The sequence below is a fragment of the Capricornis sumatraensis genome, chromosome 8 (assembly GCF_032405125.1).
Source record: "Capricornis sumatraensis isolate serow.1 chromosome 8, serow.2, whole genome shotgun sequence".
Taxonomy (NCBI): domain Eukaryota; kingdom Metazoa; phylum Chordata; class Mammalia; order Artiodactyla; family Bovidae; genus Capricornis; species Capricornis sumatraensis.
In genome coordinates, this window is record NC_091076.1 from 7,698,949 (window position 1) to 7,721,707 (window position 22,759).

The window sequence follows — 22,759 nt, forward strand, 5'->3', positions numbered from 1 at the left end:
GTTCCCACCAGGTTAGAACTCATGCCCCCTGTGGTGGAAATGTGGAGGCTTAAACACTGGATCACTAGGGACAGGCATGTTAAGACTTTTACTTTTTGCCAACACTATGAATAAAAAATTATATCTCATTTTTATTTGCACATTCATTTCCCTAATTATTGGTGATGTTGAGTACCTTTTCAAGTTTTGTGGATTAACTGGTTTTATTACACAGTCAAGGAATCAATAAAACAGCATTTCATCTAACAACTAGAAAAGTGCTCCAACCATTTTTCTTTCAGGTTTTCTTGTTGATTTGGAAGAGTGCTCTTCATATTCTGGATACTAATCCTTAGTCTTCTCCCAATCTGTCATGTATTGTTTCCTTTACTTATGGAATCTTTTAATTTTTTTAATGGCATAAATTTATTGAGGCTTATCTGACATATGTCATTTGTCCACTTAGAGTGCACAATTAAACAGATTTTTAGCAAATTTATCAAGTTATACAACCTTCATCGTAAATCAGTTTTAGGACATTTCCATCACTTCAGTATGATTCTTCACGTCCACTGTTAACCCTATTTATGGAATCTTGAGTACATAAAAATTTTATGTTTTAATGAAGTCAAATGTATCCATATTTGTTTTCCTTTATGGTTTGTGCTTGTTGGGTCTTTTTAAGGAAATCCTTGACTACCTCATATTTCCCCATATTTTCTTCTGAAAGTTTCAAATTTTTGCTTTTTAACATTTAAGTGAATCAATTTTCCTAGAACTGATTCTTGTATACGGTGTGAAATAGAAATCCAGTTATTTCCCACATGGATAATCAGTTGTGTCTGGAGGAGATAGTTAATACTGAGTCATCTTAAAACTATTTGTTGGTCTATTCATGTTCTCTATTCTGTGTTGCGTCAGTCTTACACACCTTTTCTTTTCTAGGAAATTATTCCTTTCACCTAAGTTTTCAAATGTATTGCCATAAAATTACACCTATCATATTCTTATTATTTTTAAACCTTTGCTGTGTTTGTGGTTATCTCCCATTATTATTCATTATATTTTTTACTTTTAACTTCACTTTATGTTCTTAATCAGCCTTGCCAGAGTTTTGCCTATTAGCTTATTCGAAGAGCCAGCTTTGTACTTTATTAATCTTCTCCCTTTTATTGACATCATAGAAGTATTGAGTGTTCTGCTTCACAGATATGGTATATCTCTCCATTTATTTAGATATTTAATTTCTCTTGGCAATGTTTTGTACTTTTCAGTGTACAAGTCTTGCATATTTTTACACCTCCTGACCTGGGGAGTTCATCTTTCAGTGTCCTATCTTTTTGCCTTTTCATACTGTTCATGGGGTTCTCAAGGCAAGAATACCGCAGTGGTTTGTGGTCCAGTGGACCACATTTTTGTCAGAACTCTCCACCATGACCCATCCATCTTGAGTGGCCTTACACAGCATGGCTCATAGTTTCACTGAGTTAGACAAGGCTGTGGTCCATGTGACCAGTTTGATTAGTTTTCTGTGATTGTGGTTTTCTGTCTGCCCTCTGATGGATAAGGATAAGAGGCTTATGGAAGTTCCTGATGGGAGAGACTGACTGTGGGGGAACTGGGTCTTGTTCTGATAGGGGGGACCATGCTCAATAAATCTTTAATCCAATTTTCTGTTGATGGCTGGGGTTGTATTCCTTCCCTATCGTTTGATGTTATCACCCTTATGGCAGAAAGTGAAGAGGAACTAAAGAGCCTCTCGATGAAGATGAAAGAGGAGAGTGGAAAGAAAAGCTGGCTTAAAACTCAACATTCAGAAAACTAACATCATGGCATCTGGTCCCATTACTTCATGGCAAATCGATGAGGAAACAATGAAAACAGTGAAAGACTTTATTTTCTTGGGCTCCAAAATCACTGCAGATGGTGACTGCAGCCACAGAATTAAAAGACACTTGCTCCTTGGAAGAAAAGCTATGACCAACCAAGACAGTGTATTAAAAAGCAGAGACATTACTTTGCTGACAAAGGTCCGTCTAGTCAGAGCTATGGTTTTTCCAGTAGTCGTGTATGGATGTGAGAGTTGGACCATAAAGAAAGCTGAGCGCCAAAGAATTCATGCTTTTGAACTGTGGTGTTGGAGAGTCCCTTGGACTGCAGGGAGATCCAACCAGTCCATCCTAAAGGAAATCAGTCCTGAACATTCATTGGAAGGACTGATTCTGAAGCTGAAGCTCCAATACTTTGGCCACTTGATGCAAAGAACTGACTCATTGGAAAAGATCCTGATGCTGGGAAATATTAAAGGCAGGAAGAGAAGAGGACGACAGAGGATGAGATATTTGGATGGCATGACATGAGTTTGAGCAAGCTCTGGGAGTCAGTGATGGACAGGGAGGCCTGGCGTGCTGCAGTCCATGGGGTTGCAAAGAACCAGACACAGCTGAGACGGAACTGAACTGAAGCAGTATTTTTAAATTTTTAATTTCCAATTGTTTACTACTAATATTTAGAAATGTAGTTTCTCTTGTATACTGACCTTCCATCCTACACCTGCTGAACTCACTTAGTTCTAGTGGCTTTCCTGTGGATTCCTTGGTGGTGGTTTCGTCACGCAGTCATATCCAACTCTGTGCCTCCAGGGACTATACGGCACACCAGGTTCCTCTATGAGATTTCCCAAGCAAAAATAGTGGAGTGGATTGCCATTTCCTTCTCCAGGGGATCTTCCTGACCCAGGGACTGAACCTGGGTCTCCTGCATTGGAGGTGGATTCTTTACCAACTGAGCCACCAGGGAAGCACTTAGTAGTGTTTATATAGACAATAATGATGACCGTGAGCAAAGACAGTTTTATTTCTTCTTTTACAATCTGTAATTTTTTTCCCTTTCCTTAGTCTCCTGGCCAGGACCTCCAGCACAGTGTTGAGTAGCAGTGGGAAAAGCAGACATCTAGCCTTGCTCATCTTAGAAGTTATATAATTTGTTGGCATAAAATTGTATGATACTCTCTTATTGCCCTTTTAGTATCTGTAGAATCTATACAGATAGCACCCCTCTCAATCCTGGTATCAGTAATTTGTATCTTTCTCTTTTTTTTCCTGATCAATCTGATTGGAAAGTCTATCAGTTTTATTTATCCTTTTAAAGAACCAGCTTTTCCTTTGATTTTTATTTCTGTATTTCATTGATTTCCTTTCTGAATTTGATTACTTCCTTTATTTTGCTTATTTGGGGTTCAATTTTTCTCTTCTCTTTCCAGTTTCTTAAGGTAGAAGCAGAGGTCATAATTCCAATCCTTTCTTCTTTTCTAAGATAAGCATTCAGTGCTATAAATTTCCCCCAAATACTTCTTTAGTGGAATCTCTTAAGTTCTATTATGTTTTCACCTTCACTCAGTTAAAAATACTTTCTAATTTTTCTTGTGGTTTATTCTTTAATCCATTACTTACTTAAAAGTGTTTTGTTTCAAAAAATTTGAGGATTTTCCAAGGATTTCTCTTGATTGCAATCTAATTCTATTGTGGTCATAGAAATACTTTGTATGACTTGAATTCTTTTAAATTTATTGAGTCTTGTTTACTGTCCCAGAATAAATCCGTCTCCCTGGAGAGGAAAATGGCAACCCACTCCAGTATCCTTGCCTGGAAAATCCCATGGACAGAGGAACCTGGCAGGCTACAGTCCACAGGGACAAAGACTAACATGAACGAGCAACTTGGCGCACACACACTATCAGTCTAGGTAAATGTTCTATATTCATTTAAGAAAAACATGTATGCTGTAACAGAACATATAAACTGTTCTGTAAATGTTCATCAGGACAAGTTATTGATATCATTGCTCAAGTCTACTGTGTCCTTGCTGATTTTCTGCCTACTTATTGTTCTGTCAGTGAATGAGAGATTATTAAACCCTCTGACCATTATTATGTATTTGCCTATTTCTCCTAGCAATTCAACCAGGGAAGTCTCATCAGTGGTGATACTGTTTGCTTGGAAATCTACTTCCGTTCAGTGTGCGGCAAAAAGAGTCGGGCCTCCATCCTTAAGCTCGAGACCTCTAAAAATGAGAGTCAAGTTCATTGCCAATGTCAGCCCAGGGTGCTGAATCCCACTATACTGGAAGCACAAAATATCATGGGAACACATAGAAGGGGCCCCCATCCAACTCAAGAAGTTAAGCAATGTTTACTGTGATTATAACTGAGAAGAAAGACATTCCTTGGAGAAGGAAAGGACTTTGTGGACAACATTTAAATGAAGGAAAGAGGAAGAGGGCAGATACATAATTGGGGGAAACACAGAGGCATGTCGGGTCACAGAAGCTCAAGGAGAAGACTGTTTAGAATCAAAGAGATGGGGACGTCCCTGGCTGTCCTGTGATTAAGACTGGATACTTCTACTGCACCGTGCACGGATCCTATCCCTGGAGGATCAAAGATCCCTCATGCTAATCGGTGCAGAAGGAAGGAAGGAAGGAGAGTGCGGTTGAGTCACCAAAGAACTGAAAGCTGCCCACTGGATATAGTCATTAGAAAGTCACAGATGGTCTTATAAGGGAGCCAGCTCAGTGACAGGCTACAGGTTAAACTGATCAGGCCAACTCAGGTTAACAAGTGGTGATAAAGGTGACTGAGGCTAACAGTATGGGAATTGAGTTTGACAGATCCGGTGTCCATCCCAGGACTTGCTAAATCTCTGTACCTCAATTTCCAACCTATAAAATGAGAATGTATAAAATAAGAACACATAAAATGCATTGCAGGAGACATAGGAGACGCGGTTAGAACCCTGGGTCGGGAAGATCCCCTGCAAAAGGGCTTGGCAACCCACTCCAGTATTCATTCTTGCCTGGAGAATCCCCTGGATAGAGGAGCCTGGCGGGCTACAGCCCATAGGTCGCAAAGAGTCGGACACGACCGAAGCAACTGAGCACACGGTACAAAACGAGACTAGCACCACTTAGCTTATCAACTTCAGTGGTTGATGATTAAATGCGATGACGGAGGAACACGCAACGCACGGTGGGCGCATTAACTCTATTCTCTCAATGAGCAGACTGGGTTGGCTGATTGACAGCCAAGATCTGGCGATCTGTGGCAACGGAGGCCCAGGACAGAACGATCTAAGAACAGCAACGCAGTAGGCTTGGGGAGGGGTGAAGGCACGCGACGGTGAAGTCACTCCCTTTGCATAGAACACTCCCATCGCAAGGTGAACTGGAATGAAACGTCTATCTTCTACTCAGTCCCAGGTACACCTCCCTTTTGCGGCGCAGCAAACGTTCCCCTGGGGCAGACTCAGAGCACCCGCCCACGGATTGCGCCCTCTCTACTCGCTACCCTTCTGGGGTTGGAGCTAGCCCTAGGCAACGCTACCTTCCGCCCCTAGCAACGGCTCAACTGCTTTCCTCTTCCTATAGGCCAGCAGTTTTCATTTCTTTTTCTGATTGGTCCGCGTAACTCTATTTTGAGCAATCAGTAGCAGCCACGGGGATCTAACTCACTCCCACCCAATTTGGGGGTGATCGAGGAGGGAACACGTTTTTCTTTCCTGCATCCAGTTCTCTGAGAAAGCACCTAACTTATCAAACTGTTGTGAGTCCCCTTGGAATGAGTCTCTAAGACATTCTGTTTATTTCTCTTAGGCCCGTAATGTCTTTCCCTTGCCTACGCAGCCCCTCCGAATGGTACGGCCCGCACGACTCCCCTCCCACCCTCCTCTCCCGCTAGCAGCTTTGAGAGCCCGGGTCCTCGGGTAAGTTAAGTCCACTCAGCGGCGGAGACGCTACCATCTGTGCTTAGTAAATGGGGAGACTCTAATCTTCCCCGGGTGCCCCTCTGCTGCTCAGACCACCTCTCGCCTCTCTCATCTGTTGCGCGAACCATAGGCGCGAACCCCAGACAGGTGGTGGCACTGCCGCTCCCGGCGCCACCGGCAGCGCGGGTACGGGAAGAGGGCGCGTGGTACGACCCACGCCCCGCCCCGCCCCGCCGGAAGTGAGGTGTCTCACCCTCCAAGTTCCGGCTCGCAGGGGGTGGGGAGTGTTGTTAACCGGAGCCGCCTCCGCAGTCGCGGGCATTGAGCGGGCTCGCGGTGCTGGGCTCCTGGTGAGTGGGCCGGGGTCGGGCCCGGGTTGTGGTTGGAGTCGGGACCTGGGCGTTCCCCCTCGAAGCCTCCGGGGTTGACGCGCCGCCTCAGCCCCGCCGCCAGCTGTCGGCCTGTCAGCTGGTGGTAGACGGGCGCCCGCGCGGCCGCTCTCCCGGAGGCCCGGCCCCGCCTGCGACGCTCGCAGCTCCTGGCGCTTACAGGTGCGCGGCGGTGGGGGCGACCCGGGTCCCTATCCGTCTCGCTCCTGCATCCTGACGGTCGGCCGTTTCTCCGGTGTCCCGAGTTGACACTGCCCCGGGGGTGGCGGCGCCAGGGTTCCAGGCTGACGTACCCCGCCCCGCTCCCGCGGGGCGCGCGTCAGAGCTGCCCACCCTGACCGAGCTGTCACTGGCGCTGCCCCTGTCCGGCTGCGCCCCCCAGCACCTTGCCTTTTCCCAGACCGGGCAGCTTGTTCCCGCTTCTGGAGGTTTCTGCTGTTGCATCCCACCCCATCAAAGTCACTTTTAGGGGCAAAGGGAGCAGGTCCCTTCTCCGACTTTGCCGCCTTTCCTCATTCTTCCCTAGAGGCGGCGGTCTGGCAAGGCAGCGTGGAAAGAGCCCTAGATTTGAAACAGGACTAATTCAGGCTCCAGGCCTTGCGTCAGTGTAACCTCTTAACCTCTTTGAGTCTCAGCCTTCTAGTTTGTAAGATAGGGGAGCATATGTTATTCTTGACGCGATGATGGTGAGGACGAAGTGAGGTTTTCTTTCCTTTCTCCTGTTTATTAACACGGCGTCTCAGGCACAGTGCTAGGTTTGCACGGTATGGGCATCAACAATTCTCTCTTTTCCCCTTGCAGGTCCTCAGGCCAGGGCAATGTTCCGAACTGCCGTGATGATGGCGGCCAGCCTGGCGCTGACCGGGGCCGTGGTGGCTCATGCCTACTACCTCAAGCACCAGTTCTACCCCACGGTGGTGTACCTGACCAAGTCTAGCCCCAGCATGGCAGTGAGTTCAGGGCTCGGGGAGGGAGGAACTCCCTGGGAGGGAAGGAGGAGTCGGCTTGAGACAGGGGTGGGGCTAAAGGTCAGGTAGGTAGAAGAGTGAAGTAGCTGCCAGACCTAATTTGGAACCAGTTGTGTTGGGGATGTGGAGAGGTTCTTGAATGATGAGCCCCGGACAGAACAAGGCAGAAAGTGACCTCAAAACATAGCCTCTCTTCACTCCTAGGTCCTGTATATCCAGGCCTTTGTCCTTGTCTTCCTCTTGGGCAAGGTGATGGGCAAAGTGTTTTTCGGACAGCTGAGGGCAGCAGAGATGGAGGTAAGATGATCATGGCTCCGAAGGTGAGGAGCAGGGAGCTGGGCAAACAGAATGTCTGAGTTCCATATCCTTCGTTGTTCAACCTCCAGCACCTTCTGGAACGTTCCTGGTATGCTGTCACTGAGACTTGTCTGGCCTTCACCGTCTTTCGGGACGACTTCAGCCCCCGCTTTGTTGCTCTCTTCACTCTCCTTCTCTTCCTCAAGTGTTTTCACTGGCTGGCTGAGGACCGTGTGGACTTTGTGAGTTGGGTCAGGGGGTTCTCTGGACCAGAGTGGCTAGAGGGCAGACTCGTGGAGTGAGGGCTGGGTTCGGGGTGTGGGGTGAGCCCCAGACTTCCTGACAGGCCCCCTCTCTGCTCTGCCTCAGATGGAACGCAGCCCCAATATCTCCTGGCTTTTTCACTGCCGCATTGTCTGTGAGTGAGACCCACGGGAATGGAGAGGAGGGAGCTTGAGGGAGAAGAGGCGCCATGAAGGACTGGAACATGAAAAGTCATTACCCATGGAGCATGCCATAGAGCACAGGCTGCCCGCTCCACCCACAGCTGTACAGGAAAGATAATTTAGGAAGTTAATTTGCATCATCTCTGCCCTGTTCCACTCCAGGGCTTCTCAACTGCCTGGCCCCTTGTTAGCTCTTTGCCTCCTCACCTGGAGCTTGGGCCACCCTTAGGGAGAACCAGAGATCCCAGGGGGCCGGGTTCGGTGGAGTGTGCCCACTTGACTAGATGGCTGGGGCCATGGTGGGCTTGAGGGTGGGAGCTGTCTTGGAGCAGGAAGTGGCTGTCAGGCCCTGGGCTGACCCCACCAACCTCCCATTTGGGGGGTCCCCACAGCCCTTATGTTCCTCCTGGGTATCCTGGACTTCCTCTTCGTCAGCCATGCCTATCACAGCATCCTGACCCGAGGGGCCTCTGTGCAGCTGGTGTTTGGCTTTGAGGTAAAACTGGCTTGGGAGGTTGGGAGGACAGGCCTGAGGTGGCACTGCACGTGCCTTGAATCACTTCACAAACCTTTACTGAGCACCTGCTCTGTGGCCAACCCGTGTGGCCACCAAGGAGCAGCTGTCAGTCAGTCCCAGCCCTGCCCACTACACACTCCTAAAAGAGTGGGCAAGGCCTAGAAAAGCATGTGTGGAGGAGCCCTGACCTGTTGCTCAGTTGATGCCAGAGGAGCTTGCTGTTAATGGACAGAAGGAATTAGCTTGATGGACAGCTGGGGAGGTGTGTCTGGTGATGATGGTCCATCTTTGTTGAGTGCTTTCTGTATGCTTGGCCCTGTGCTGAGCACAACCTGCATCTGTTTTGATCAGCAAAGCAATACTGTTACACAGAAGCAGTTAATTCTGTCATTGACAGACATGCAAACTGAAGTTCAGAGTGGTCTAGTGAGTTGCTGAAAGTCCCATCAGCTAGTGAGTGGAGAAGCGAGGAGGACCCTGGTGGCGTCCAAGCCTGTGCTTGTCCCGTGGCACTCCGCTGTGCACAGGCCTGGGGATAGCAGAGTCTGGCTGGAGCAAGGGGGCTGTATCCTTATGTTCCCTGCCCTCTCCACCAGTATGCCATCCTGATGACCATGGTGCTCACCATCTTCATCAAGTATGTGCTACACTCCGTGGACCTCCAGAGCGAAAATCCCTGGGACAACAAGGCTGTGTACATGCTCTACACCGAGCTGTTCACAGGTGAGGAGCCTGGCCCTCGCCAACCTGTACCGGCGTCCCCAGCCCGGCCTGCCCAGTCCCGTGACCCGTCACTCTCTGTCCCCGACGCCCAGGCTTCATCAAGGTTCTGCTGTACATGGCTTTCATGACCATTATGATCAAGGTGCACACGTTCCCCCTCTTCGCCATCCGGCCGATGTACCTGGCCATGAGGTGAGCCTAGCCCGGCCCTGCCACACCTTCGACCCCTCCCCCTCTGTCTCCCTCCTCTACTGAAACTGTCCTTTTAGGCAGTTCAAGAAAGCTGTGACTGACGCCATCATGTCTCGCCGAGCTATCCGCAACATGAATACTCTGTAAGTGGCCCCGTCCCAGCTGCTCGCCCAAGCTCTGCCCCAGGTGCCCCACCTCCAGCTCTGGTCTTGACGTGCCCTTGGCCTGTTCTGACCAGGTATCCAGACGCCACCCCAGAGGAACTGCAGGCGATGGACAATGTCTGCATTATCTGCCGAGAAGAGATGGTGACTGGTGCCAAGAGGCTGCCCTGCAACCACATTTTCCATACCAGGTGGGAGAGGCCGAGGAGCCTGGGCATCAGGGGTGGCTCTGGGAGGCAGAATCCCAGGGACCTGCCAACCACTGCCTGGTCTTGACCCCCAGCTGCCTGCGCTCCTGGTTCCAGCGGCAGCAGACCTGCCCCACCTGCCGTATGGACGTCCTTCGGGCATCGCTGCCGACCCAGTCACCGCCGCCCCCTGAGCCTGCAGATCAGGGGCCGCCACCTGCCCCCCACGCCCCACCACTCCTGCCCCAGCCCCCCAACTGTGAGTGGCCCCTTCATCTGACCATCCAACAGTGTTGGATACTTGCCCTGGACTGGGAATGGGAAATCCTGAGGTGAAACAGAGTCTCTGCCCTCTAGAGGAGGTGGGGGGGCCACAAGGGCTGGTCACAGGAAGAGACATAGATGATTGCAGTCACAAGTGATCTGTGCTGAGCTCAGAGAGGGCCTGTGGGGGCAGAGGACAGGGGACGTCCAGACCCCCTGCCCGCGACCTGGATCTGTCAATTGGACCTTTTCTCACCATGGGTCTTTTCTCTACAGTCCCCCAGGGCCTCCTGCCTCCCTTCCCTCCAGGCATGTTCCCGCTGTGGCCCCCCATGGGCCCCTTTCCGCCTGTCCCACCTCCCCCCGGCTCAGGAGAGGCTGTGCCCCCTCCGTCCAGCAGTGCAGGTGAGCCCTTTGGTACCTCAGCCAGGGGATGGAAGCAAGGGAAGCAGAGGCCTGTCAACACTTGCTGACTTCCTGTTCTTGCTCTTCAGCCGCCCTTTCTCGGCCCAATGGAGCAGCCACAACCACAGCCGCTGCTGCCGCCTCTGCCCCAGCACCTGGCTCTGCCTCTTCTCCGGAGGCCAGCCCTGCCCCCGGCTTCCCCTTCCCCCCTCCCTGGATGGGCATGCCGCTGCCTCCACCCTTTGGTAAGTGGGGCCTCTCCAGGGGTGGTTTGGGGAGGTGGGGTGTGTCAGGCCCAGGCTGAGCCTCTCTCTCTCCCTTCAGCCTTCCCCCCCATGCCTGTGCCTCCTGCAGGCTTTGCTGGGCTGACCCCAGAGGAGCTGCGGGCTCTGGAAGGCCACGAGCGACAGCACCTGGAGGCCCGGCTACAGAGCCTGCGCAACATCCACACGCTGCTGGACGCCGCCATGCTGCAGATCAACCAGTACCTCACCGTGCTCGCCTCCCTGGGGTACGTCTGCGCCTGGGGCCGGGGTGGGCGGCAGGCTGTGGAGCTGCCAAGAGAAGGCCCCCAGTGGTGGTCTTCAGCCCTTTTCTCCTGCCACCCTTTGATTCAGGCATTCTACCTGTAGGCACACCCAAGGTGTCAGGGTTCTTGGTGACTTTTTATCCTGCCCCTGCACAAGGCCTGTCGGGATCTACAGAGGAGTAGGGTTTATTAAAGAGCTGACCTGAATCTTGTTCCTTTACACTTTCCTAAAGTCAGATTACTCATAATTCCTGGTACTTCAGTTTTGTCTTGTACACCCTCTCTTGACACAGGGTGACACTTTGACTGGGAATCACTGCCCTTGATCTGAGACAGCAGATAAAGTCACCTGGAGCTAGCCTGGCCCAAGTTCAAGTCCCAATCCTATCACTCGCTTCATGACCTTCGTTACCTTATTTGAATAGAGGTGTTCTAATTCCTATTCGCAGGGAACGTGTACACAGTGCATGGTACCCAGCAATGTCAGTACAGACTTGGAGGGGAGCTTGAGTCTGAGACTCGTGTGCTTTGTGGGTTATTCGGTGGACTTAGTTGGTCTGGAAGGTGCCTGCACCTCAGATGGGGACTCGGCAGTTTAACAGTGAACGTGGCCCGCAGTCCCTGCCTGTTCGTGGTTTACTGTCTGTGGTACAGAATTCCAAGGAGTCACGCAACATTTGTTCACTGGCGTCCGCTGATGACGTTGGTGCTGGACTTCACCCTGCCAGGCGCACTGAGTGCAGTCTGTCCAGTCAGGCCAGGATGCCACGCCCTCCTCTCATCCCTTCTCTTCCTAGGCCCCCCCGGCCTGCCACCACAGCTAACCCCACTGAGGAGGCTGCCCCTAGCGCTGTTGCTGCCACCTCTTCCACCAGCATCCCCAGCTCTGAGGCCTCCACCCCATCCCCGGGAGCCTCCCCACCAGCCCCTGAACCTGAGAAGCCTTCAGGTAGTTGCGGTCAGCCCCCAGGGAGTGGGCCAAGGGCCTTGTCTGGGTTCCATTTCTGGACCTCTCTGTCCCCAGCTCCGGAGTCAGCGGGCACCGAGGAGCTGCCTGAAGATGGGGAGCCTGATGCAGCGGAGCTGCGCCGCCGCCGCCTACAAAAGCTGGAGTCCCCTGTTGCCCACTGACAACGCCCCAGCCTTGACCTGCCCCCTCGAGCAGCCCTCACTGGGACACATCCTGCCACCAAGTGCCAGCTCCCTCCCTACCTGCACCAGGGAGTAGTAACCCCCAGCTCTGGGGTGGAGGAGGTGGCACCCTAGACCAAGTGGAAAGAGGCTGGAGGCCCCAGCTGACTCTAGCCCTTACAGTCCCCTGGCAGCCATGGGGATTTGGGGTCACTTGCAGGCTTCCTCTCCAACCCTTCAGCCTTGTATTCTGCTGGGACTGTGAAGGCAGAAAGGTGCAGCATCTGAGACGCCCTCTGACCCCCCAATGCCCTTCTGGGAGAAGGGGCAGCCCCTGTGAGCCCCCCTTGTGTGTGGAGTCACGCTGCAGTGCCGAACAGTATTAGCTCCCGTTCCCGAGTGTGGACTCAAGGGGCTGGAGGCAGGCCAGGAACTTGCTCTTGGGCCCGCCCTCCAAGACTGGTACCTAACCTCTTTTCCTACCTAAACTCTCCAGAAGCTCTTTGCGGTGGTCTGCTGTGCCCTTTGTGCCCTGTGGCACTTCCATGTCTTACTGGCAACCACACAACTCAGGGAAAGGAGTATCTGGGGGTAGACGGGCAGGCGACAGCACCAGGGGGCCCTGCTCTGCCCCTCCCCCCCGGGCCCTTTTCTCCCTGTAGTTTGTTTAAGGTGAGACTCTGGTCTCACCCAGCAGGGACCGGGCAGCCTCACTCTAGGCTGAGAGCTCGTGTGTCTGATTCTGAACCACTGCAAGCCTCAGAACATATGGAAAGGCCACTTCTTAACTTGCAGAATTTTTCTTGAGTTTAGAAGGATGGGAGTTATTCCTTGCTATGTCTTCTGGCTTAAATTTTGAATTGGAATGCCTGACCCCCAGGAAAGGGAAGCAGGAGTGCTGAGCTCCTCATCTTTCCAGTTTAGAGAAGGCTCTGGGCCAGGTAGGGCCCACAGGAGCCAAGGCCTTGCCGGCCCTGTCTTTTTCCCCTTGGTTTTATGTTACAAGAGTTGCTGGAGACAGTTTCAGATGATTATTTAATTTGTAAATATTGTACAAATTTTAATAGCTTAAATTGTATATACAGCCAAATAAAAACTTGCATTAATGACTGGTGGAACTGGTGTGATAGGATTGGTGTGCCACACTCCCTTTTTCTAAACTCAGGGTGTAGCCTTTGAGAGTGGCCTGGAATCTGTGGGTTTATTTATATAAGGCAGTACTGTCCCTGGGCACAGTGTTGAATTATTAAGGTCTTCGGAAAATATACCCATTTTACATATGAAAAAACAACCCCAGAGAGAGTAACTACCTTGCTTGAGGTCAGAGCAAGTAGGGGAGCCATGCTTTGAACCCTGTCTTGAGGCAGCCTGATCCTGAGGTGGGGATGGGGTGGGATCTCAGGTGTCTGGCCTTTAGGACTCCCAAGGTGAGGCAAATGTGAAGGTTCCTTGGCTGGGGCAGGATAGGACGATAGGGACAAAAGGTCAGTATCTTCCTGCCTTAAGTACATTGTCCAGCCTTGATACCAGGTCAGCAACCTGAGAGGGATGGCTGTGGGCTGCGCCAGGAACTCTCAAGGAGCCCTGCAGGCCAGCTAATCACTTTAGCTTCCTGGAGCTAGAAGCCCAGTCAGGTCCAACTCTAATACAGAATGAGATGGAGGCCATTTTTTACCTCCATGGGTAAAAGGAATGAGCCCAGGGTCTGACGTGCATGGCACTTGGAAATGAACACCTCCAGGATCTGTGTCTGAGTCACCCTAGGTTCTCTGTAGCCTCTACCAAGCCAGGTCTGACCTAGAAGGGCTCAAGGATTTTTTGCAGCAGTGAAGGTCTGTGGGCCAAGGAAGAAATGTGCCCAATGGTTCTGCCCTGGGCTACCCTCCGGTAAACCAGGCTGGGCTATTGCTTTTGAGAGAGGGGCAGTTAACAACTTCTAAAGCTTGAGTGGCTAAAGTCAAGGAGCTCCAATGAAGGGAGAGAAGGATCACGCCAAAGTGGGGCAGGGAGGAATTAACACTCCCCTCAACCTGGCTGTTTCTGGTGCATCTCCAATGTTAGACAGCTCTCCCCCAGTGCTGACACCCACACAGAGTCCCATTTCCTCCTTTATGCATGCAAGGCCTGCTCCAAAAGCCCTCAGCCCTGGTCTCTGTACCCTCTCTTTCCTTGTTGCTCCAACAGCCTCCTCCCGGGATCCCCAGGACTCCAGTCAGGGGGATGCTGTCACAGAGGCTGCTCAGCTGGGCATCAGAAGCCCTTCTCCAGGAGCCAGGCTTTGAGCTGCTGATCAAAGTAGCCCTTGATCCGAAGGGTACCGGTCACCTCATTGACCTGGGTGATAGGTGTCTTCCCCAGCAGTGGGCTCAGAAAATCTTCCACATCCTTCTGCAGGGCCTGGGGGAAGATGACGGATCAGGCCTGGTCAGGAGACCCTTCCCTCCAGAGGCTCCTGTCCCTTCAGCCCTGAAAGGTCAGAACTGGACCCTGACCTACCCACCCACTTACCCAAATGTCCCCCTCCACCTTCCGGATCACAGTCATCTGACGGTTTCCATGCGTGATGTCCTTGTAGACTGGAATGTTGTGCATCCGAGAGCGCCGCACGAAGTAGGGCAGGTTGGGTGGGGGGTCTGTGACAGAGAGGGACAGGGATAAGTCAAATGTCCTCAGACTTCCTCTCACCTCGCCTTTCTCCTCGGTGTGTACGGGGTTAGTGAACACAACAGCAAAGCCACCTCCAGACTTCAGATCAGGAGACCCGCTCTTGCCGTAAGTTTAGTGCCAGGATCAGCTTGTTCACACTGGTACCTCGAGGCCCAGCACAGGCCTGGCACCAGCAGGTGCTGAAGAAGAAATGAAATCGGGGCTATGCCTCCCTGGATCTTTGGGTCCCCCTCTGGAGCCAATTGTTGCCCTTCTCCACTAGGTCAGGGAGGCTAAAAATCTGGCACAAAGGGATGGCGATTTACAAGAACCAAATACCACGGGCCGAGCTCTGCACAATGCACTTTAATGTGCTGAGCAGATGAGCTCTATTTTGTTGAAACTAAGGTTGGAAGAAGCTAAGCAACTAGATCATACTGACAATGCATGGCAAAACCAAACTTGGACCCCGAAATGCCCAACTCCCAAGCCATGTTCTCAGTTATGGCCGGGGTAGAAGTTTTTGGGTTATCTATCTATGCTTCACTTTTCCCACATGAGAAGACCTCACCCCAATAGTGTGAATGGATGGGTCCTACTAAAACAGGTATCCAATCCCTGGCCCTTTGTTGAACCTAAGATGCCAGCTCTAAGTGATCTCAATATAACCCTCTGGGAAGTCAAGAGCCTGGGCCAGGGCAGAAAGACCTCTAGGGAGAGGGATGTTTCCCTGCAGCCTTCAAGCTATCCCCATCATCCAGCTCACCTCTAGGGGGCTGCCAACCACAAGGAGTGGGATAATGTTCGTGCTTTGGGGGCTTTGGGATGCTGGTGGGGGGTAACAGGCGCTCCACAAAACGGTATTCATCCACAGACTCCAGGAAGCGGGGGTAATCAGGAGTCCCCTGGGTCTGGCTCTGAGACAAAAAAAAAAATCTCTCCATCAGCTGGCAGAACTTCAGTTAAGTAGAAAAAGGAAACATTACAGGCAAAGAGAATAGTATAAATAAAAGGCTGGAGTTTAAATAGTATAAATAAGAGGCTGCTCACTGCACTGCTACCCCTTTTCCTGGGTCAGGAGGTAGGAAAGCACCAGACTTGGGTTTGCCAGGCTGCAGGGTATAGGCTGAGGCCACAGGGTTACCCTCAGGGTACAAGGCTGAGGATATGGTGAGTGCCATGGACGCAATAGACACGAATCTAAGCAAACTCCGGGAGATAGTGAAGGACAGCAAAGCCTGGTGTGTGCTGCAGTCCATGGGGGACATGACTTAGTGACTGAACAACAAAGGGTACAAGTCAGGAACTCAGAAGGGCCTGCCTCTCAGGACTTTTGTGGGACTCAAATAAGAAGTGTGTGTATACCTCTGGAAAGACGAGTAACCCTAGCTCCAACCAATCCGGCATTTTTCATTATTTTAGTTTCCTCTGAAGATTCTACTGAAATATTCCACCTCTCGGTTAAGGACTTTCAGCAATCCTGATAATTTCCCACTCACACTCATCTGAAGTGACCTTCCCTCACCTGGAACATTTCACGCTCAAATTCATTTGGACACAACCAGGCACTAAGTGCCTAGGGGTACTGTTTCACTTAATTCTTTTAATTCGACATGTTAGGGGTTTTACTACCTCCTTTGTACATCCAAGACAGATAAAGACATTAGCAAACAATATACCTAAGGTCACATTACAGTCTATCCTTCCATACTTCTCCCAACAGAAAGCCCGGGCTCCCAAGGTTACAATGAGAATGAAAAGATGAAGCGGCCTATATATCTTGAGTCCTAGGTTCCCAAAAGTCTCGCCAATGATCGGGGCCAATCTTCACCCTCTGGAACGGCTTCTTCAAAAAAAAAAAAAAAAAAAAAAGGACGCAGCCAAAAAAAGAAAAAAACTAGGCAGCGAGAGTCGGATTGCTGATTAACTCAAATTGTCCTCCAATCATATTTCAATCCTGTTAATTTAATTAACTCAAGTTGTCCTCCAATCATATTTCAATCCTGTTAATTTAATTAACTTAAGTTGTCCTCCAATCATATTTCAAGCCCCACATTCGGAAACGCGCTCCAGGCCCTGCAACCTTCTCTGTCAATCTTGTATCTGAGCTCCAGAAAAGTGCCCCCTAGGGAGGGGCGTAGTTTTTAGATTATAAGGCACACAGTGAGCCTCACACCTAGCCCTCTGCCCTCAACTCCAGGATCAGCTCTCTCACCAGTCGCCGAAATCCGCAGCCCGGCGGAACACCGGTCCTCCAGCCCCGCAGCACAAACCGAAACGTAGTCGCCGCCATCTTGAACTACCCCCTAACTAGCTTTCTGCGTGCGCAATCAGCCTGGTCCCGCCCCTTCCTGTTCGCCCCGCCCGGGACCGAGAAGGCGCCTGCGCAGTCCTAAAGAGGCGGAGCCAGAACGGCTTCGGGCGGTACAAATATCAGAGGCCGTTGCGGTCGCTCCTCAGTGACGTCGCACGCAGCAGGCGGAGAGGACGTGCGCTTCCTCGCTCCTTCCTCTTTCTCGACTCCATCTTCGCAGTAGCGGCGGCGGTGTCCGCGATCTAGGTAAGAGTTGGGCTACGGGTGGATCGGAAGGACTTATTAGCAGATTGGGCTGGAGGTTAGAAGACGCGGAAAAAACAGGGAACGAGGGACTGTTCTTGGGGCTGATTCCCGTCGGTCCTCGCTGGCAGTTCGGGCCTTACCCACGTGAGAGCCCGAGACCACCTACTTCCCTGCGCATCCGTCCCCGTCCGCCCACCCATTTACCGATCCTCCTCTCTCCCAGAGTATTTCTTCTCTTAGAAACCACCCCTCCCTATCTTTTTTTCAGTCGCCAACATGCAGCTCTTTGTCCGCGCCCAGGAGCTACACACTCTCGAGGTGACCGGCCAGGAGACGGTCGCCCAAATCAAGGTAAGACTCCCTGGTGCCCTCTGGTTTTTTTGTGCGTGTGTTCTTCATCCTCGCTCCTTGCAGGAACGCTGAACCTTGTTTTTCTCCTTAGGCTCATGTAGCTTCGTTGGAGGGCATCGCTCCAGAAGATCAAGTCCTGCTCCTGGCTGGCACGCCCCTAGAGGATGAGGCTTCTCTGGGCCAGTGTGGGGTGGAGGCTCTGAGTACTCTGGAAGTAGCCGGCCGCATGCTTGGAGGTGAGTTGGGGAGGACTGTCTTTTGAACCGCCTGTAATCTTATGGGTGTAGAGTGTGTCCTCAATCCAGGGTGGTTCTTCCTGTTTATCTCCCTCAGAAGGAACTTTTGAGCGGTCCACGGGAGACTGAGCCAGAGTGTAGTTCTGTTTCAGTCACTTAGCGGATAGACCCTTGTCTGGGTCCTAGTTTCCTCGTCAAAACTGGGTCATCAGACCAGATCACTAAAGTGCACCTTGTCGTTCACTCGCTAAGTGTGTCCTCCTTTTTGCGACCCCATGAACTGCAGCACACTAGGTCTTGTTTAAAGTCAGGAGCTAGAAAATTCTGAAGTGGCACTCCAGAATGTTCCAGACTAGACATTCTTGGTCAGAGTTCAAATCTCTATGACTTTGTTTTCATTTCCTCTTGGGCCCATCTTGCCTTTAAAAGCTTAAGTTGGAGGGAGGGAGAAAGGATTTTGCTCGGTGGTGCCTTCTTGTTCTAACTGCTTGCTGTCCTCCTTTCCCACTACAGGTAAAGTCCATGGTTCCCTGGCCCGTGCTGGGAAAGTGAGAGGTCAGACTCCCAAGGTAAGTGAGAGTATTGGTGGTGGTGTTTGGATTTTGTGTTTTTCTGGCACAGCTAAGCCAAAACCCTGGGCTCTTGCCCTGTTTGGTTTCTTCGTTATTGGCAATGAGCCAGAGGAAGGCCTAGGAGAGGCAACCTAGGTCTGATTATCCCTCCCTTTCCCAGGTGGCCAAGCAAGAGAAGAAGAAGAAGAAGACGGGCAGGGCCAAGAGGCGTATGCAGTACAACCGGCGCTTTGTCAATGTTGTGCCCACCTTTGGCAAGAAGAAGGGCCCTAATGCTAACTCCTAAGTCCTCTGTAATCTTGGCTTTCTCTAATAAAGCCACTTAACCCGATCATACCATTGTTTCATCTTCATTTCCAGGGCCTGAGGGAATGATGTGGTTTCTAGGGCTAGTGGTATGAACAGGCCTCACTTTGGTTTCCTGACATTGTAAACTCAGTGACTGGATGGGAGTGGAAGAGTGGTAAACATGTTTTCAAAAAACTTCCTGTGAAAATTGGTAACCAGAGGCCAGCCTTTTGGGGAATATCAGTCTAGTGTTTCTCTGAACTTGGAATAGGTGTGGCCTTACTGGAGTCCAGGTCAGGAATCTACCCTAGCTTTAGAAAGTGTTGCCTGATCATATTGGCACTGCAGTGATCATTTGTTGTGATTTCCTGACTGGCCTTGCTAACCTAATCATAGACCTCACAGGTGAGGTTGCTTGGTTGATGGGCTCAGTGTTTCCAGAAGTGGAGTTATCTGGAGCTGATTAAAGTTTCCTAGAAACACATGCATACACATTTATTCTGCTAAGGTTTTTGAACCTCATGTTTCTTGGGATACAGCATACTATGGGGTAAAGACCTTGGGCTCTAGACAGGACTGTCTTGAGTCCGGATCCTTGCTCCATTTATTCACTGGCTGGCTGGCTGCTTTTCTTTTTTTTACTGTATTATGCAGCTTACAGGATTCTGGTTTGGCAACCAGGGCTCGAATCCAGGCCCGGCAGTGAAAGCACTGAGTCCTAACTACTGGACTGCCAGAGAAGTCCTCTGCCATCATCTCCCAGATCTTTAACTTTGGTTGCACCATCAGGGATCTAGTTCCCTGACAAGGGTTGAACCGGAGCTCCCTGCACTGGCAGTGTTGAGTCTTAACCACTGGACCACCAGGGAAGTCCTTGCAATCTTCTCTTGAGAGTTGCTTTTGAGGATTAAAGGATATAAAGTGTTTAGATCAGCTCCTGCCATCTAGAAAAGTGCACAAATGTACTGACTATTTTTGTCTTTTATAGTGAGCTTTCTAGAAAGACACTGGCCCCATCTCTTTTAGGAGTTTAGTTTCTTGTGAGGAAAGCAAGAAAGTAGGGTGCGGTAATCAAAGGGGGAGTGAGTGGTGGACAGACAGCTACCCTAGGAAGGTCTCTGAGGATGGGATCTGAGACCTTAAACAGGAAATGATTAAGTGGTTAAATGGTGACTTTCAGCCAGGAAAACTCTGTGGCGGTGTGTTGCAGATCCTGCAAGGTCTTGTCAGATGTGGAGAGGAGTGTGGTTTCAGTCCAAGTGCAGGTCAGGGTTTTAAAGTAAGGGCCTGCTGGATTGTGACTTGTGATCTACTTTCTCTAGCTGACTTTTCTGGAGGGCTGGCAAAAGGAAACCAGTTAGGCTGGTGTCGTCTAATTGAAGAACAAGTAGCTTAGACCACCAGGGGTAGTGTGGGTGTGTGCACTGTTGCTCAGTCATGTCCGACTCTTTGCAACCCCATGGACTGTAGCCTGCCAGACTCCTCTGTCCATAAGAGTTTTCCAGGCAGGAATACTGGAGTGGGTTGCCATTTCCTCCTCCAGGGGATCTTCCTGACCCAGGGATTGAACCCCTGTCTCTTGCGTCTCCTGCATTGGCAGGCGGGTTCTTTACCTCTAGTGACACCTGCGAGCCCACTTCCCTGGTGGCTCAGACGGTAAAGCGTCTGCCCGCAATGTGGGAGACCCATGTTCAATCCCTGGGTCGGGAAGATCCCCTGGAGAAAGAAATGGCAACCCACTCCAGTACTCTTGCCTGAAAAATTCCAGCGACACCTGGAAAGAGGGGATGCAAAAATGAGCAGACTCTTCAAATCCATCCAGAGCTTGGTAGGAAAATAGATGATCCATATTGAGATAAAGAAGGTATTTCAAAGGTAGAACTGACTAGTTGTGGGACTGAATATGAGTAAGGTGAGGCACCAAAGAACCAGAGCTTTCAGGGGTGCCATAAATCGAGGCTTCATAGCTTTTGGCACAGTTGGTGAGTCATCACCCCCAATCTACTGCAAACTCAGTTCCATTAGGACAGGTACCCCATCTCATTTTGCTCTTCGGTGTATTTTCTTTGGAAGTCGGAGGAGCTCAAAAATTTTAATGTTGCTTCCTCAAGAGGGGAAATGCTCCCAACACACCCTGTCTAGGCTAAGTACCCCTCCCTGGTCTTCCTTTCATTCTCCTTCCATTCTTCCCTGGTAGAATGGCCGCGCCTCCAGCGCAGGGACGCCTCATCTCCCATCGACTTGGCACAGTTAGTGCCTAGAGTAGGTCAGTTCAGTTCAGTCGCTCAGTCGTGTCCGGCTCTGCAACTCCATGGACAGCAGCACGCCAGGCTTCCCTGTCCTTCAAGTTTAGTCAAGATTGGGTTTTGGAAAAAAAATAAAAGATTGGGTTTTGCCAAAGCGCTTTATGATGCTAAAAGCAACCACTAGGGGGCGGGCTGGTACCGACCGAGCTCCCTGCAGACGCCCTTTTCGTACGCTCCCACCGCTCAGGGCGGGGCTACCTCACCAACGGCACCTGTGCCGTATCTCGGGTCAAGTGGGGGGCGTCGCTTGACCTCCGAATGAGGCCGGAAACTGCCGAGAAGGGCTTTGACGAAGCGCTCCGTCGGCCCCGCAAAGAGGCGGAAGTAGCCGAGAAGCGCCGGAAACTTCCGATCTGCGGCGCGTGTGAATTCCTTGGCTGTGTGCTGCGCCAGTTGCCATGGAGCCGGCCGGGCCGTGTGGTTTCTGCCCCACTGGGGAGGCCCAGCCGGCTCGCTACACCTGCCCTCGCTGTAACGTGCCCTACTGCTCGCTGCGCTGCTACCGGGCGCATGGCAGCTGCGCCGAAGAGTTCTACCGTGACCAGGTGCTGGGAGAACTGCGCGGTCGCAGCGCCTCGCCCAGCCGCCTGGCCACCGCCCTGCGCCGGCTGCGTCAGCAACGTGAGACCGAGGATGACGCCGGGGACGCAGGCCTCAGGCCTGGCCCGGCGCCCGGCGGCCTCTCAGGACTCTGGGAGCGGCTGGCCCCGGCCGAGAAGGTGGCCTTCGAGCGGCTGCTGAGCCGAGGCGAGGCCGGGCGGCTGCTGCCTCCGTGGCGGCCATGGTGGTGGGGTCGCGGGGCCGGGCCGCGGCTTCTGGAGGAGCTAGGTGATGCCCCAAGCGGCGATGCCGAGGAACTGGAGCCCTCCGCGAGGATGCCGCCGGAACCCGTGAGGGATGAGCCCGCGGCTGTCGAGCCGGTTTTTGGAGACCTCCCCGGGGCCTGCCCTCCCGCCGTGCCCACCCGGATCCCCGCGCTGGCCAGCCTGAGCAGGGGCCGGACGTCGCCGCTCGTGCGCTTCCAGCTGCCCAACGTGCTATTTGCCTACGCGCACACTCTGGCCTTGTATCACGGCGGCGACGAGGCGCTGCTCTCGGACTTCTGTGCCACACTGCTCGGCGTTTCCGGAGCCCTGGGCTCCCAGCAGGTCTTCGCCTCTGCCGAGGAAGCCCTGCAGGCCGCAGCCCATGTGCTGGAAGCAGGCGAGCATCCCCCCGGACCTCTGGGCACACGGGGAGCCATGCGCGAGGCTGCCCGCATCCTGCTGGGTGAGGGCCCAGCCAACCAGAAAAGCTACACGCTGGCAGCGCTGGGGGACCTGGCGCAGACCCTGGGCCGGGCCCGGAAACAAGCGGTGGCCCCCGAAGAACGAGATCGCCTCTACCGGGCCCGAAAGAAATGCCAGTTCCTTCTGTCTTGGACCAACGAAAATGAGGACGCCCTCACACCCCTGGCTCTAGACTGTGCCACGGCCCACCGAGCTCACACTGTGGCGGCCAAGGAGGTGGCAGCCCTCACGGGGGAGCTGGAGCAGCTTTGGGGAGGCCCCCTGCCACCTGCCCGGAGGACTCTTATTGAGGAGCTCCCCGGCTGAACCCTTTGTCATTAATAAAGCTGTGACCGCTCTGTCCTGTCGCCAGTGCCCATTTCTGAGTGGTGGTTCTTGTGCCACCGTCCCCCAGACTCTTGGGCCCACAAACTGCCTGTCAGCTTCTCCTTGACTGGGGCTGACCCAGCCAGTCTTTACACAGCCTGGCCCAGAAAGGGAGAGAAGCGGCACCAAGGATTCCAGCTGTTTATCTAAGGAGGAAGAGCAGCACACCCCCCCTGCACACCCACTCCATT

The 22,759-nt window shown here is 52.0% G+C and overlaps 4 protein-coding genes across 4 annotated transcripts; 3 read left to right on the forward strand and 1 right to left on the reverse strand.

Moving 5' to 3' along the window:
* The first annotated feature begins 6,014 nt into the window (after positions 1-6,014).
* SYVN1 (synoviolin 1) lies at positions 6,015-13,063 on the forward strand. The gene is made up of 16 exons (XM_068978859.1): positions 6,015-6,091; positions 6,932-7,080; positions 7,303-7,395; positions 7,485-7,637; positions 7,765-7,813; positions 8,234-8,337; positions 8,955-9,081; positions 9,174-9,273; positions 9,351-9,416; positions 9,512-9,628; positions 9,721-9,884; positions 10,166-10,294; positions 10,384-10,539; positions 10,619-10,805; positions 11,621-11,772; positions 11,848-13,063. Exons 2-16 carry the CDS (start codon positions 6,949-6,951, stop codon positions 11,952-11,954), a joined length of 1,836 nt encoding a protein of 611 aa, XP_068834960.1. The 5' UTR covers positions 6,015-6,091; positions 6,932-6,948; the 3' UTR covers positions 11,955-13,063.
* Positions 13,020-16,893, reverse strand: MRPL49 (mitochondrial ribosomal protein L49). The gene is made up of 4 exons (XM_068978860.1): positions 16,816-16,893; positions 15,367-15,517; positions 14,463-14,587; positions 13,020-14,351 (listed from the first exon to the last, which is right to left on the reverse strand). The coding sequence occupies exons 1-4, from the start codon at positions 16,891-16,893 to the stop codon at positions 14,205-14,207; spliced, it is 501 nt and encodes a 166-aa protein (XP_068834961.1). The 3' UTR covers positions 13,020-14,204.
* A 182-nt stretch (positions 16,894-17,075) lies between these two features.
* FAU (FAU ubiquitin like and ribosomal protein S30 fusion) lies at positions 17,076-18,637 on the forward strand. The gene is made up of 5 exons (XM_068977922.1): positions 17,076-17,160; positions 17,429-17,511; positions 17,603-17,747; positions 18,261-18,316; positions 18,480-18,637. The coding sequence occupies exons 2-5, from the start codon at positions 17,437-17,439 to the stop codon at positions 18,603-18,605; spliced, it is 402 nt and encodes a 133-aa protein (XP_068834023.1). The 5' UTR covers positions 17,076-17,160; positions 17,429-17,436; the 3' UTR covers positions 18,606-18,637.
* A 2,674-nt stretch (positions 18,638-21,311) lies between these two features.
* On the forward strand, positions 21,312-22,508 carry ZNHIT2 (zinc finger HIT-type containing 2). The gene has a single exon (XM_068978819.1). The coding sequence runs from the start codon at positions 21,312-21,314 to the stop codon at positions 22,506-22,508; it is 1,197 nt and encodes a 398-aa protein (XP_068834920.1).
* Positions 22,509-22,759: the final 251 nt, after the last annotated feature.

What these genes read in the sequence shown, in the direction of transcription:
- ZNHIT2 (XM_068978819.1), top strand. Translation starts at nt 21,312, where the DNA reads ATGGAGCCGGCCGGGCCGTGTGGTTTCTGCCCCACTGGGGAGGCCCAG.
- SYVN1 (XM_068978859.1), top strand. Translation starts at nt 6,949, where the DNA reads ATGTTCCGAACTGCCGTGATGATGGCGGCCAGCCTGGCGCTGACCGGG. An exon ending in TTTTCACTGCCGCATTGTCT is followed by an intron (nt 7,814 to 8,233) that starts GTGAGTGAGACC and finishes GGGTCCCCACAG; the next exon opens with CCCTTATGTTCCTCCTGGGT. An exon ending in AACCACATTTTCCATACCAG is followed by an intron (nt 9,629 to 9,720) that starts GTGGGAGAGGCC and finishes CTTGACCCCCAG; the next exon opens with CTGCCTGCGCTCCTGGTTCC.
- MRPL49 (XM_068978860.1), bottom strand. Translation starts at nt 16,893, where the DNA reads ATGGCGGCGACTACGTTTCGGTTTGTGCTGCGGGGCTGGAGGACCGGT. An exon ending in GCTGCGGATTTCGGCGACTG is followed by an intron (nt 15,518 to 16,815) that starts GTGAGAGAGCTG and finishes TTTTTGTCTCAG; the next exon opens with AGCCAGACCCAGGGGACTCC. An exon ending in TGGTTGGCAGCCCCCTAGAG is followed by an intron (nt 14,588 to 15,366) that starts GTGAGCTGGATG and finishes TCTCTGTCACAG; the next exon opens with ACCCCCCACCCAACCTGCCC.
- FAU (XM_068977922.1), top strand. Translation starts at nt 17,437, where the DNA reads ATGCAGCTCTTTGTCCGCGCCCAGGAGCTACACACTCTCGAGGTGACC. An exon ending in AGACGGTCGCCCAAATCAAG is followed by an intron (nt 17,512 to 17,602) that starts GTAAGACTCCCT and finishes TTTTCTCCTTAG; the next exon opens with GCTCATGTAGCTTCGTTGGA. An exon ending in AGCCGGCCGCATGCTTGGAG is followed by an intron (nt 17,748 to 18,260) that starts GTGAGTTGGGGA and finishes TTCCCACTACAG; the next exon opens with GTAAAGTCCATGGTTCCCTG.